Source organism: Drosophila melanogaster, chromosome 2R (assembly GCF_000001215.4).
Source record: "Drosophila melanogaster chromosome 2R".
In the NCBI taxonomy this organism is placed as follows: domain Eukaryota; kingdom Metazoa; phylum Arthropoda; class Insecta; order Diptera; family Drosophilidae; genus Drosophila; species Drosophila melanogaster.
Window position 1 is genome coordinate 7257470 of NT_033778.4, and position 14474 is coordinate 7271943.

At 41.9% G+C, this 14474-nt stretch overlaps 1 protein-coding gene across 1 annotated transcript, besides 1 other annotated feature; it reads right to left on the minus strand.

Moving 5' to 3' along the window:
* Nucleotides 1–1397: 1397 nt before the first annotated feature.
* Nucleotides 1398–3800, minus strand: CG1850 (uncharacterized protein). Its single transcript, NM_136421.3, has one exon. It carries the CDS (start codon nt 3667–3669, stop codon nt 1624–1626), a length of 2046 nt encoding a protein of 681 aa, NP_610265.1. The 5' UTR covers nt 3670–3800; the 3' UTR covers nt 1398–1623.
* A 972-nt stretch (nt 3801–4772) lies between these two features.
* Nucleotides 4773–11768: a mobile genetic element.
* Nucleotides 11769–14474: the final 2706 nt, after the last annotated feature.

Here is a 14474-nt window from a genome sequence, read left to right on the forward strand (position 1 = left end):
ATGAGAGTTATCATCGTTCCGGGCGTAACCCCATCATTTACACCGTCTAGTCGGCGCAGAACCAAAAGTTGCATCAGCCATATCAGTCAGACCGATTGACTCGATTGGCATTAGATAAGCCACCAAAAGGGGGGTGGATGGTCCACACAAAACTCCCCCTCAGACTTTGAACCGCGCCAGCGAATAATCATGTGACCGATTCGGTAGCAAAATCAGCCACGTTCCGCCCCCAAAAGTGATTCATGGTGGGTGGAGTGATCTTTGGACTCAGCAGAAAGCGCATCTTGGAGAGGAGCAAATCTTCTGTAATTGTGTGTTTTATCAAGTGTCTCCGCATCCGCCACCAGCGAGCAGAGATATCAGATTCCATATATATGGCCATGGTTGGAACATCTTCCGTTTCCACATTAGTCACTTTCGCCACGCTTCCATTACTCATACGCCACGTAATCGCATAGAGAAATCTAATCAGGTGGGCCGTCGTAAAGGGGTGGGGTGTGATTCTTCGAACGGTAATTTCATCAATTCCAACGGCGATTAACGGTCGGCTGGTTTTGGTTTGCGATAGGTCAGTAAGGACGCTAAGTGGATGGCGTTCTGAATTTAATTGAGGAGCATTTTCATAAGCCGCTACGCGAATTGCAAGGCTTCGATTTATGGAGATTTGTGTAACGGGCCTAAAGAGGCGGTGCATACATATGGATCGCTGATCAGGGTCAATAGCGGAGTTTGTATAAACAGCTAGAAGTGTGACACCATTCGCGGGCTGCAGTTACCAAATTTGTTATGCAGATTGGCCGGCAAACTGTCGGCCTTATTTTGAATTATAGCTACACTTTCTTGGTGCTGAAATGCAAATATCACTTGCTATTTGCAGCATTGAAAATTCTAATTTTAGGCTTACCTTTACCTAAATATGCCCGACTGACTTATCGCTGCTACTGCACTCGAAACTCCCGTATTATCCGATCATTCCGATGGCGATTCCCCATAGAGTATCCTCGCGTAGTATCCACACACTCCCCCCCCCCCCCCCCACCATACACAAAGACCAGGCCATATAACACCAACTTGTTATTTATGCGTCAAGTGCTGAAAGATCTGAATCGATCAGAAACGAATTCGAGCGGATCAGATAACATCTTCATCTGTGCCAGTTTGCGGCGCATTTTAGCATTTTATGCGCATTCTGATCGATCCGACAATCTGGCGACTCGAAATTAGCATGGCAAGCATGGCAGCGTTCTATAACAGTAAAGTCGAGAAAGCCATTTCCTTTGTTCCGCCCCTTTTTACCCCACCATCCACCACCACCCACCATCAACCACCATCAACCATTAAAAACCAACCACCACCCACCACCATCCGATCCCCCAGTCAAATGGGCGCTGTATTTTGCGTTGTTTCTCAACTGAATGCATTTTGAATCGGGAGACGGCGTGAATAGCCAAGCTATGTATACAGGTGTACGAGTATGAGTATGAGTACCTATGAGGGGTGTTATGGATTTACGTGTTGTGTTTGAGGAGATGTGGGCATGTGATCTAACCTAGGGCAATGCAAGTGATTCGAATTCGTGCTCGGATACGGGGGTTTTCGGACGGAGGAGGGCCTTCCAGCTTCCTAGTGCTGGCAGTCGGGGGTCCAGGGATTCCGCAGGTTGGCCAGACGCAGCTGCTCCAGGGCGATCTCGTGGGCGCGGAAGTGCTCCCGGGTGGCTTTGTCCAGTTCACTGGACGACGTGGAGCTGTATGTGACCTGCTGCTTCAATTCGGAGGCAATGGGAGTGGGCAGGGGCTGAAGCGTCTGCAGAGGAAGCGGCCGCGCTGCTGACTTGGTGGTGTATCGAACCAGGAAGGGATTGGAGCCCGGCTCGGCTAGAACTAGGGCAGGAGTGCTCACTGGGACCGTGGATGGCTGGATGGCGTTGGGCTGGTTGGTTTGGATGCGCAGGAAGAAGCCATTTTGCACTTGCTGCTGCTGGGTCACGATGTTGGGCTGCTGCTGGGGCTGCACCTGGTTGTTGATGATCTTGAACTGCTCCGCCTTGCGCAGATATTCAGGAGTGTCCTTCTCGGGTACGGTGGCTGCGGAGGTGGCCTTCAACTGGAGGAGCTCCTGCTTTTCACTCTCCAACCGCTGGCGATCTTCTTGCTCGATCTTTAGACGCTCGGCCTCCAGAATGCGGGTTTCCTCGAGCCGACGATCTGCCTCCTTCTGGCGTTCCATTTCGGCTTCCTTCTCCTCCTGCTTGCGCAGTTCCAGCTCCTGCAGACGCTCCTTCTCCTGCTCGCGCTCCTCCAATCGGATCATGTCGGCAATGTCGGCCACCTTGTCCTCGGCCTGTACTTTCGCTTGGTTGAGTAGCAGCAGGTGCTGCTCACGTGCCAGCTTGACTTCCGGAGTGTCCTGGACGGGCTGTGGTACCTCGGCAATGGGGCTCTTAAAAATGGGTTGAGGAGCAAACGGTGCGGTTGCAATCAGGGGCTGTTGTTGGATGTCGACTGGCTGCCGCAGGATGGCCTCGTTGAACTGCTTCAGATGCTCCTCCCGAGCGCGCACGACCTCTGGAGTTTCCTGGATAGGTTGAGGAGCTTTTTTTTCTGGGAAGGTGAATGCTTGGGGCTGATCGTTCTTAGTGGTCGTCGCCTTAAGAGTGGGTTCTGCGGGGGCAGTAGTTTGACGGAGCAAGGCCTCATTGAACAGCTTGAGGTGCTCCTCGCGAGCTTTTTTCACTTCTGGAGTTTCGTCGATGGGCTGTGGGGTCTGCTGATCTGTGAAGCTGCCCCTCTGGAATATTCCCTGGGGTTGGGCAGCTGGCTGGGTCTCAAAGATGGTTGTGGTGCTCTTGATGATCGGCTGAGGCTGGCTCGCGATTGGCTGCTTAATTCCAGGAACGGCTTTAAGGATGATGGCTTCCTGGGCAGGCTGCCGGAGGAGGGCCTCGTTGAACTGCTTCAGATGTTCCTGGCGGGCCAATTTCACTTCCGGTGTCTCCTCAATGGGTTGAGGCGCATCTTGAGTGGTGGTTTTGATCAATATGTTCTCCTGGTATGGAACAATCTGCTGCTGCATAGGCTGGGCGTACATGACAGGGATCTTTTCCTTCTCGTACTGGTACTCCGGGGACTGGCCGAGCAGCTGCTGAGCCTGTTCGGCGCGCAGCACCTCCAGCCTGGCCTCGTTCCAGATGCGTAGCTGCTCATCCCGGGCGCGCTGGACCTCCGGGGTCAGTCCGGGAACGGCTTCGAAGGCGGAAAACTTGACGATCTGCTCCAGAGGCTCGAACTGAGCCAGCATGCTGGGTGTGGGTTTCAGGCCCTGGGCCTTCAGGCGATCCAGTTCTACGCGCATGGCCTGGTAGCGCTGCTCGCACCAGGCACGGAACAGAGCGATCTGTTGGCTCTCTTGCTCCTCACCGGAGCGGACTAGACTAGAGGTGGACAGATCCCGGATGCCGTTCAGCGGTTCCGGGTAGTTGTAAGGCAGCAGTCGCTCTGCTCCGGTGCCATCGTAGTAGCGGACGTAGCCCTGGGCTAGGCCACTCACCACTGGGAACTCGCCTCTGGCCGGAGCGTAGGCCACCAGCTGCGGATGCGGCTGGGTGCGGATCACAGAGAAGGCCCTCGCGGAACCCAGGGCCAGCAAGCCGATCAGAAATAGCCGCATCTTGCTGTGCTTGGGTTGCTTTCAACTCGTTGGGTTTGACTTTGGGTAGCGACTGGTAGGACTTCTGGAACTCTGGGTGCTCCAAAACTTCGCTACAACTTCGACTACTGCTGTTGGAAGACTGATGCTGTTGGACACCGCGTCCGAGGGTTTTTATACCCGCATCCCGGCGAGTGGAAAAGAACCGCAAGTGGAAGCGGTTGTGGATGTCCTTGGACGAACGGCCGGCCGGCCCTACAGGATGTGTCAATAAATATTCTGTTGGCCCAGGTCGCTGGGATTCTTTATCTCGAACTTAATTGGCCAGCGGCCTCTAGCCCCTCTCATGGACCGCACACACACCCCAACCCTCCCTCCAATGGAAACAGGACCAGCCTTCGCTTGACTTCTTCCGTTATGCTCCAAGGTCGTGTCTGGCTTTATTTTTAGCCCAGGCTGCTGGGAATTTATGGCCATTGGCCTGTTCCGATCGAGTGAAGGGACTTTGGGACCCTTGGTGCTCCGAAGCCTGACTATCGATTCATCAATGACACGCTCTATGCGAGGGACAATTAATTGAATTTGTCAAAGGGGCTCAATGGTCGCACTTGGCTGGCTCGATCATCCCCTTCCTGGCTGCCAAATTTGGCCAGCGGGAGTTCATTTGTATTTTTGTACAGTCGCCGTCTGGTCGCGCCTGAAATCGATTACGCGGTGGCCAAGGAAGGGATCGGGCGGGCAGAGGCAGTCACTCGATATGGCCCGATATGGAGCCCGTTCTTCAGCTGCTTCCTTCAACCGGTTTGCCGATCCAGCCGCTGCCCAATAAATTCAAGTTAATTCCAGTCGGCGCCGTTATATGGCCGATCCGATCCAAGGCGCTGGACGGAGGCAAATGTGCATTAAGGTTAAACAATGTCAATCATGCAAATTATATCACTGCTCGCCGGCATTATATCCCAGCACATTTTTGTGGTTTCGCTGGAGGAGCCGCCTCAAATTGTGAACCAGCTTTTTATTTAAATCAATTCGCAAGCAATATAACATATATGGGAAAAGAGGCTCGTTTGGATGTAGAAAGGAGCTACAAAGAACAGTATCCCAGGTGGAGTTTATATATATATAGTAAAATTGTTGTTTTATTTATGAGTCGAACTAATGTCCCGTCAGTTGACTAAGGACAACGCCAAGAAATAAAAAATAGTTTTTAGGAGAAATAGTTTCACGACTTTATTCTTTGGATCTCAGCTTAAGACTAAAAATCAAATGCAAATTGGATTGAGGAGAAGCCTCAGTATTTGAACAATATTTGTATTTCGGGAGAGCCTCGCTCTTGGGTTCTTAAGATTAGGTAGCGTTGAAAGAGGGCAGTCAAATCTGCTTAGGTCAGGCTTTAGGATGTTTACAAGAACGGCTGCGCTGCCAAAGATAAACGAATGCTGCGCAGCTGGGATACGTTATGGAAAATTACTAGAGTGCATTACTGATTTCTTTGAAATAATGGAAGTGGCTGGTTTGGACCACCCAAATACGTCACTCCCCTTCCCTTAAAGAGAAGCCTATACTTGGGCTGGGATTGATGGATATAGTGTGGGAAATGGAGTTTCTTCTATTTCTGTTTGTTGTGGTGTGTTTTGATTTTGATTTTTTCTTATTTTAAGTTTTGCATACAGCATCATAAATGGTTTAAATGATACATATCTTAAATATGAGTACAACAAAATTAGTGCGATTATTACAATGATCATTTGTATGTAAAGTGTAATATTGTTCTCTGAAATCATCTCAACAATGTCGTTGTGTTTTACAATTTTTATTTTTGTTATATTAAGTGGTGTGTATAGTGGTGTCAAATCTATTTCTGGTTCTAACAGATTTTCACTTAAAATTATATTATTGATTTCTATTTTGCATTGCGTTACTCTTATCATTTTGTTTCCTTCTATTTTTATTTTATTAATTGAATTTTGGCAATTTTGGTTAAGAATTGTTTGGGTTAAGTTCCAGGTTACAATTGTGTTTGGTTCTATGTATTTTATTATTTCGTTCGTGTGTACTGGCTTAAAATTACAAATTGGATTTAAGTGTTTAATAATATTGGTGACACATTCATTTTTTACTTCTTTATTTTCGGTATTATAAACTTTATTTTCTTTTTCAAAATATGATTGTGTGTCTGTGTAATCTAGCTGATAGCCGTTGGAGTCTGGGTAAGGAATTATTTTAATTGTGCTTATTAGTGAAAGGTAAATGGGTATGTGGGATATGATTAATACTTGGTTATCATTGTAGTTAATCCAAGTGGATGTTTTAATGTTCAAAATGTTTTGGCTGTTCACATTTTCAAGTTTGTCGTAGTTTAGTAATTTGGGGTTAAACAGTCCAAGTCTGGAAAGCTGCATAGCCATTTCCAAATCTTCTATGTATTCCGTAAACTGCATTAGTTCGAACAAAAGACTGTCAATGATGGTGTGGTTATTTTCATAATTCTGTATTTTTTGCATTCCGTCATTTATCAATCGTATGGCGTCGTTGAGTTCATGTAATTTTACTGAGTTATGGACGTTGATTTCAAGTTTTTTCTGTATTTCGACTCGATCATTTTCATCTAGTGTTCCAAATAGGTATTTAAAACCTGAACCCACAATGTTAATAAGACCCCGTTTGTTTCTATGTTTCAGGGTTATTCCGGCTAGTTCTCTTTTTATTTTATTGTATAAAAAATTGATCTGGGGTGCATGGTAATCGGTTCGTAGTCTTTGCTCAAAATAGTCAACCACGATGTCTATTTCAGTTAAATTGATTTTTAAGGAGTGATGTTCAAAGGAGGATGGTATCTGTACTGGCTTATCAGAAAAAAGGAGGTATCCGTGGTTGGTGTCAATATTATTAATTTGAATTTGTTGTCCATGAACAGCTGTGATCAGTATAAACAATAGTGTTATCGGGTACCAGGTGCCTGTGAAATTGAGAGTTTATTATTTTTCTTTTGTTTTTTGAATTGTGTTTTGTAGTAGTGCGTAACTCTATTTCTATTAGTGATTTTGTAATGGTCAGGGTCTGTCTGTTCTACATTTTTGGTTGGTTTAAATGGGTTTTCTAATTTGCCTTTCTGTAGTGGACCTTTTCTGTAATTAGTGTCAATATTAAATTCCTGTCTGTCTTCATTTATTTTGTCTATTTTCTTCTCTTTAATTTTTTGAGTGTCTAATATGGGATGCCCAGCGTATAAGAAAATTTGAGCAGGTGTCTGTCCAGTAGTGTCATGTTTAATTTTATGGTTGTATGTGTAGAGGATTGTTTCTATCTTGCTTAATTTTACTTCTTCATCATCAGATGAATTGATTATACGAATTTTTTCATTTATTGTTTTGTGTAATCTTTCGACGTCTGCTACCCCGTTTTTTGCTGTATTGAGCTGTAATTCGACTTCTTCTTCTTCAAGCCATCGCTTTAAAGCTAAACTGGAGAAAGCTCCGTCTCTGTCTGCCTTTAATAATTTGGGTTTACCTAGTTGATTAAAAATGCGCATTAATGCGTTTCTGCATTCTATCCAATCCTTAGTTTTAATTTGCTCAAGTGTAGCGAATTTAGAATAAATATCAATGCAACTGATGTAATGTTTTCCCTCAGATGAATAAATATCTACTACAAATTTTTCTCGGCAATGTTCCGGGTTGGGTGTGATTTTTAAAGGCATTTTGGTGTTTCTATGTTCTGTTTTGGCCAAATTGCATATGTTGCATTCGTTTATTATATTCTGAATTAATAGTTGGCTATTTGGAAAGAAGTGATTTTCTTTAAATAATTTTGTCATTTTCTGTATACCAGGGTGTAAAAGTTTTTCATGTGATTGAAGTATGATTTCTTTGAATTCGGCGTATGAACCAACGTTCTTTAATAGGAAAAGACTGCGAATTACTTTTGTGTAGGTGGTATTAACAATTTCTATGTGTGCTCTTTGAATAATTTCAAAATCTACATCGCTCTCAATATAAATGGTAATGTTTCTATGGATAAAGTGATCGAGTAAAATTTGTTTGGCCTTTTCAAGTGTCATTACATCATATTGAATTGTGGTAATGGAGTTACCGAATATTTTTGAATGCTCTACTTTATTTTTATCGGATTTAATAAAGATTATTTGTTTTTTGAAATAATTTATTGGTTTTTCTGTTAAATGAATAAGGTTGCTATTGTCCTCTTCTGCACTATGTTGAGTAGCTTCACTATGATGATTTTCTTCAATTTTAATTCTTGATAATGCATCGGCAACTGAATTTTCTTTCCCTTTAATATAATCTATTTTAAATTGGTATTCGCTTAATCTAACTCTCCATCTTTCTAACTTAGCATTCGGTTCCTTTAAGTTATGAAGCCATCTAAGAGGTTGATGGTCACTGGCAATGAGAAATTGTCGTCCTAGTAAATAATGTCGAAAAGTTTTTGTGGCCCAAACTATGGCAAGTAATTCTTTTTCGATAGCACTGTAATTTAATTCGTGATCGTTAAGTGTTCTACTAATAAAAGATATAGGATGACCGTTTTGAGAAAGGACAGCCCCGAGGGCCAAGTTACTTGCATCTGTGGTTAAAACAAATTTCTTTTCAAAATCAGGTAATTGTAAAATTGGGTCACGAATTATCAAAGCCTTAAGTTTTTCGAATGCCTCTATGTACTCAAGTTTTTGTGTATCTATCTTTGCTCCTTTTTTTAAGCAGCTGGTCATGGGTTTTGCTATGTCTGCGTAATTTGGAATAAATTTGCGATAATAACCTGTTAATCCAAGGAAAGCTCTTATCTCTTTTACTTTTGTCGGAATTGGGTATGAAACTATGGCTTTAACTTTAATAGGATTTGGTTTAATACCATCAGGGGTAACTATGTGACCAAGAAAGTTAGCTTCCTTTTTTAAGAACTCACATTTGTCTAGTTGCAATTTTAAATTTGCATCTGCAAGCTTTGTAAAAACTAATTGTATTGAATTTAAATGTTCTGTAAGGGATGTTGAAAAAATTATAATATCATCCAGATACACCAAACAGTGTTTGTTAAGCAACGGTCGAAGGATATTATTCATGCACCTTTGAAAAGTAGCGGGTGCATTCCTAAGGCCAAATGGCATTCGAAGGTATTCGTAATGACCGCTTTTTGTGGAGAATGCAGTTTTAGAAATTGATTCTTCGTCCATTTCTATTTGATGAAATCCCTTTGCCAGATCGATCGTTGTAAAATATTGGCATTTACCCAGTTTGCCAAGAATTTCGTCCATATTTGGAATTGGATATCTGTCAGGTATGGTTATTTCATTTAGCTTTCTATAATCAATTACTACCCTGTACTTATTTACGCCAGAAGCATCCGGTTTCTTTGGTACGACCCAAGTAGGACTATTGTATGGAGAATTACTTTCCCTAATTAATCCCTGATTCAGCATTTCCTGTACTTGGTTTTCTACTTCGATTTCGTGTGTTTGCGCAAGTGGGTATTGTTTCGAATAAATTGGGGAGTTATGTGTTGTATTTAGTACGTGTTTAATTGTATTTGTAAATGTTAATTTCTCTCCCTCCTTATATTCAAGATTTCTAAATTTATTTAACAAGCCTTTTAACTTAAAAGTTTCCTCCTGATTTAGGTGATCTAATCGAAACTGTGAAAAATCTAATTTTTTTATTGATTCCTGATCTGAGCTTGCAATTGATTCTGGTGTCCTTTGGATATACAAATTTTGGTTTCTTTCGGATTCTGAAGTAATTAATTTGTATGTTTGATCAAAAAGGGTAACTGTATCATTTTTGTAATTAATAACTGATTGAGCATTTTTCAACAATTTTCTGCCAATTAGCATATCGTAATTATTAGAAAATCTGTGCACATAAAATGGTTCGGTTTTTTTGAAAATACTATTTCTGGGTAACATAATCAAGTCGTTCAAGGTAATAGGGCCATTTGATGTTAAAACTTCACATCTACTATTTTGAATGGGAAGACAAAATATATTTTCATTGATCATATTAATTGTTGATCCTGTGTCTAGAAGGCATTTGTATGAGCGCCCTTTGTATACTATTTTTATGTATTCGTATTTTCCGGGGCTGTTAACCGAAAATTTTCGTTTAGTTCAGAATTATTTTGGTTTTGTTTGTTATTAATTTGTACAGATTGGACTTGTTGTTGCCCTTCATTAATGAAGCTATGATTTTGATACGGATTGTATTGATTTTGGTTAAAATACTGTTGCTCGTAATAATTAGGTTGGACTTGTTCGAATTCATGCGCGTCTTGGAATCTAATTTCGTCAATAGACATTTTAGTTTGTTCACTGTCCGATGGTCTTAGTCGTTTAGTAATCGGGAAGTTAGTATTTTTATATGTAGAGGGTTGTTGTAGTCGAGGGTATGTATTTCCTCTAAAATGCGTTGTTTGGGGAAATTGGGCTTTGTTGGGATATTGTTGGAAATGATTTTTTTGAATAATGGGTTGTGGGTTTATGTATTGGTTGGGTCTGAAATAATTAGGTGCGTGCCACATGGGTGGGTTGTTAGTTATCTGCTGTGTATAGCTAGGTCTAAATGGTTGAATGTATTGATTAAAATTAGGTTGGAAGGGTTGGGAATATTGTGAGTAACTTGGTCGATTTTGAGTTTGAACATTTGTATTGAATTTTTGTGTTTTCGAATTCTGGTTAGAATTTGAATTTTTATTACGATATTCTGGTTTTTCATAAAATTCAAAATTAATGTGTTCTTCATAAATTCCCTCATTTCGCGCAATGGTAATTAAGGATCTTAAGTCTGTAATATCGTGATGGGCTAAAATAGTGAATAATTGTATTGGTAGTTTCCTTATCAGTATCTTAATAGATTCTTTAATACCCTGAATATAAATAAGAAAATCCGATTGGTTACCTTCCAGGTGTAGTTTCGAAATTAGTAATTGACGTCGTCTCTCCGCTTCTTCGCAGAATGCTCTTAGGCTTCCTCTGTATGGTGTCTCCCTGAAGTTCTCCAGAAGTTTGTAGTTTGGTGTTTGAATTTTAAATTCCGCGATGAGTCTTGCTTTAAGGGTAGGCCAATCTTCGATGTTCGGAAGTCCCAAAGATCGTGTAATTTGTCCGTCCAAGTTCCTTTCGATGGCTCCCAGTAGAATCCTCTGTTGTCGGACATCATTTGTTTGGTAGAGCGAAATTACGTAATCCACTCTGCTGATAAAGGTGTGAAGGGTTTCTGGATCACCCTTGAATGGCATAATGTCTTTAAGCTGCCGACGGGCTTCGGCAAGGTTTATGTCGCTCAGCGCAATAATTGGTTGTGACATTTTTATTGTAAAATTTTTAACTTTTGTGTTTTATTTTTTTGTTTTGTTTCGGATTCAATGTTATTATTATTTTTAAGCTTTCTAGTTTCACTTGTTTGTTTTTTTGTTTTGTAAATTTTTGTGTTGTATTATTAAAATTCTATATTGTTTTAATTTTTTATTTTTATATGTTGGTTTTAAAACTTAGTTGCCTTTGGACTTAATATTTTTGTTTCGTATTTCACTTCCACTTATTATTGGATAACCGAATTGGAATTATAATCCAAGTTGAAGAGTTTTCACGAATTTATTTTGGGAGATGTTTCGAGCACTGGACTATAAAATTTAACTTATTTTCCACTCGAAGGTTCTTTTTTTTTCGGATACTTTTGTATCCTACCGACTGCGCCAGTAAAATTGTTGTTTTATTTATGAGTCGAACTAATGTCCCGTCAGTTGACTAAGGACAACGCCAAGAAATAAAAAATAGTTTTTAGGAGAAATAGTTTCACGACTTTATTCTTTGGATCTCAGCTTAAGACTAAAAATCAAATGCAAATTGGATTGAGGAGAAGCCTCAGTATTTGAACAATATTTGTATTTCGGGAGAGCCTCGCTCTTGGGTTCTTAAGATTAGGTAGCGTTGAAAGAGGGCAGTCAAATCTGCTTAGGTCAGGCTTTAGGATGTTTACAAGAACGGCTGCGCTGCCAAAGATAAACGAATGCTGCGCAGCTGGGATACGTTATGGAAAATTACTAGAGTGCATTACTGATTTCTTTGAAATAATGGAAGTGGCTGGTTTGGACCACCCAAATACGTCACTATATATATATATATATATATAATCAGGGGTCTGATCGCGGATTTCTCACATCTGGTGCTGAATCATATCGGGGCGGTCAGTTCAAACAGTTGGGAGTTACGGCAGTTCCGATTGGAGAACCTGTTTCGTTTGGAATTCAAATGTTGCTTATATTCACTATTCGGACTAATTAGAATACTATTACAAGAGGTTGATACTGATACGTCTATACAAAAGGAGCATGAAACTGATAATACTAATACATGTAGATGTTGAAGACCGACTGTGCTAGAACTATCTCATCATAAGAACAGTGGCTTATCTTGGTAATACTGATTATTTTCTCCCTGATGGCAATTTCCAGTCGGAAAGAGTCATTCATTAATCACATGCTGGCCCAATTACCCGCTCCATTTGCTAGACCTCGCAGCTTGTCAAGATTTTCACAAGCAATTCACCTTGGCAACTTTGGAGGTTTTCGCATTTCGCACTCTGCGGAAGGAGCGTGGCTCCAAAGTCACACGGCGCCCAACTTTCCCGATACGAAATATGGATTTCATAACAATCCGTGGGTGCTGACATAAATGCACACATGTGGATGTGGGGATTGATATCTTGTTGCCAGGCGAAGCGAATAGCGACGTCTAGTACACATAGCTTTCTTTCTTGAACTGACCACAGTCACGTTGGCCATGTGACGTACGTGGGTCTGCTGATGAAGCTTCTAGGATGATGATCATCAAGCGGCGAAAGCAGCATCGCCACTTGCCTCTTTTTTTGGGGCTAGAGATGTCGGCGCGTGCGTCAGGAACAATTGATTCGATTCTTTAATGATTTTGTTTTCCGCTCGTCTTGATAGCAATGAATGGAAACGGAGGCACGTCCGCGCTAATTAAAGCAGCTCAAAGTGCTAACGGCCGGCTAGCCACGTTGCTGCTTATCTTATCTGCCGCACAGAGCCATTTGCATACGAAACTCCGGCGAGCGGGTATCGGTGGCGGATACGCAATCTGCGAACGCTGCACTCATCAGGTGTTAATTGGCTGTTGATTAACGCGTCCCGGTCTTCATTAAGATGTCTGAGCATGGTGTGGCACCCCATCACGCCACTGAGAATGCTACGATTTCAAACTTTAATATCATATTGAGTGCTTACAATATGCTGGATCCCAGCACGATTATAGCACGATGGTTTCAACTGTCGCCGGCACTTTTGTGAGTCAATAAAACACAGCTGCTTGCACAGCCAACGAAAAGCGAGGCGAAAGTTTACGGCCAACAAACGCACTTGAACCGCAGATCCGCCGAAAATTCCAAAACTCCAATGAAACCAAGATATTCGGTGCACGCTGGTCAAATCACGTGCGAGTGGTGGATTGGAAATAACCCAAGACGTCATTTCATCTGGGTGCGAATTCAAATTAATTTACCATCGAAAACCCCATAGCTGTCCAATCGACGGCTTGCGAACTGATTGAACTACGTTTTCGCTATTTCGATGGTTCCTTTCATCACTTAGCAACGTCAGCGAAAATGTATGGCGTTCAACGCAAATACTTTGCTGGTTCACAGTCAAGGTGAGGAAATCCAATCTCCGATCAAAATTGCTGCTGAGCAGCTTATGGAGACCAAACTGGAGCAGAAGTATGATGATTTCTTGTTATGCAACAAGAATTCGAAGAAAAGAATCAAAAGCCTATTATTCTTCTTACGTTCTTTCCCCAAGTCTTCCGAATATGCAGTGTATGAGAGAAGCTAGGATTTGGAGCAGGTTGGAGTCGAACTCCATGGAATGTTTTTCCTCATCATTTGATGCGGCACTCATTGAGGAGCCAGCATCAAGGCCGTTTATTTCCAAACCGCGATATTCTTTTTTTAAACTCTTGTATCCAATTCGGAGCACCGTCTTTGACGTCACATGGCCCCACATACGAAATCCGGTTTGTGGGAACTTCCCGCGCAGCCAGTTCCGTTCGAAGGGGCCAATAGATAGTAATTATGCGCGTAATGAAAACATCAATTGGTGCGCCAACGCAATGACCTACACCAGGCACTTGGCCAACTTGCAGTGGCCAGTGGCTAGTGGCCAGGGGCTAGTGGTCCTCCAAGCCGGATAGGCCAACAGGGGTGATAAATATGCATTGCTAATTGAGGTCAGCAGCTGGCCGTTTGGGCGTTCTATCATCTACAGTTAAATTCAAATTGAGTTGTTTAATAGCTCCTCGATTGCCGCCAATGAACGGTAGCTGTGAATAAGCCCGGTCTGACAACTTTGAGCCGGGCTTAGCACTTGAGTTGTTTGCGAACTGTGGCCCAAACACAATTGGCGCGGTTTCTCAAGTCTGAGCACGTGAAAAATGCGTAGAGAATATTTCAAGATTTATTTTTGTTGAGCGTTGCACTTGTCACGCAAACAACTTAATTTTTCACAAAAAACACTTTGTTTACGCTCTGTTTTAATCGTTTTGCTCAATCTTATGGGTTTGTTTGCTCCTCAAATTAATTGGCTTAATCATGCCTCCGAGCCGTGACTTATGGGTTTTGAACGAAAGATACTATTCTCGAAAATTGTTGGGCAGTAAATATGAATGAATACCCTCATGAAATAATCAATTTTTGGTTTATCATTTAACTGCATTTCCAAGTTCCTAAATCATTATTTCAATTAAATTATTGCTTTAGTAAAGTAAATTAGATACATGTAATGTAAGATTTCATAAGAGTGTT

Excerpts from the sequence above, each read along its gene's own strand:
- CG1850 (NM_136421.3), bottom strand. The coding sequence starts at position 3,669 with ATGCGGCTATTTCTGATCGGCTTGCTGGCCCTGGGTTCCGCGAGGGCC.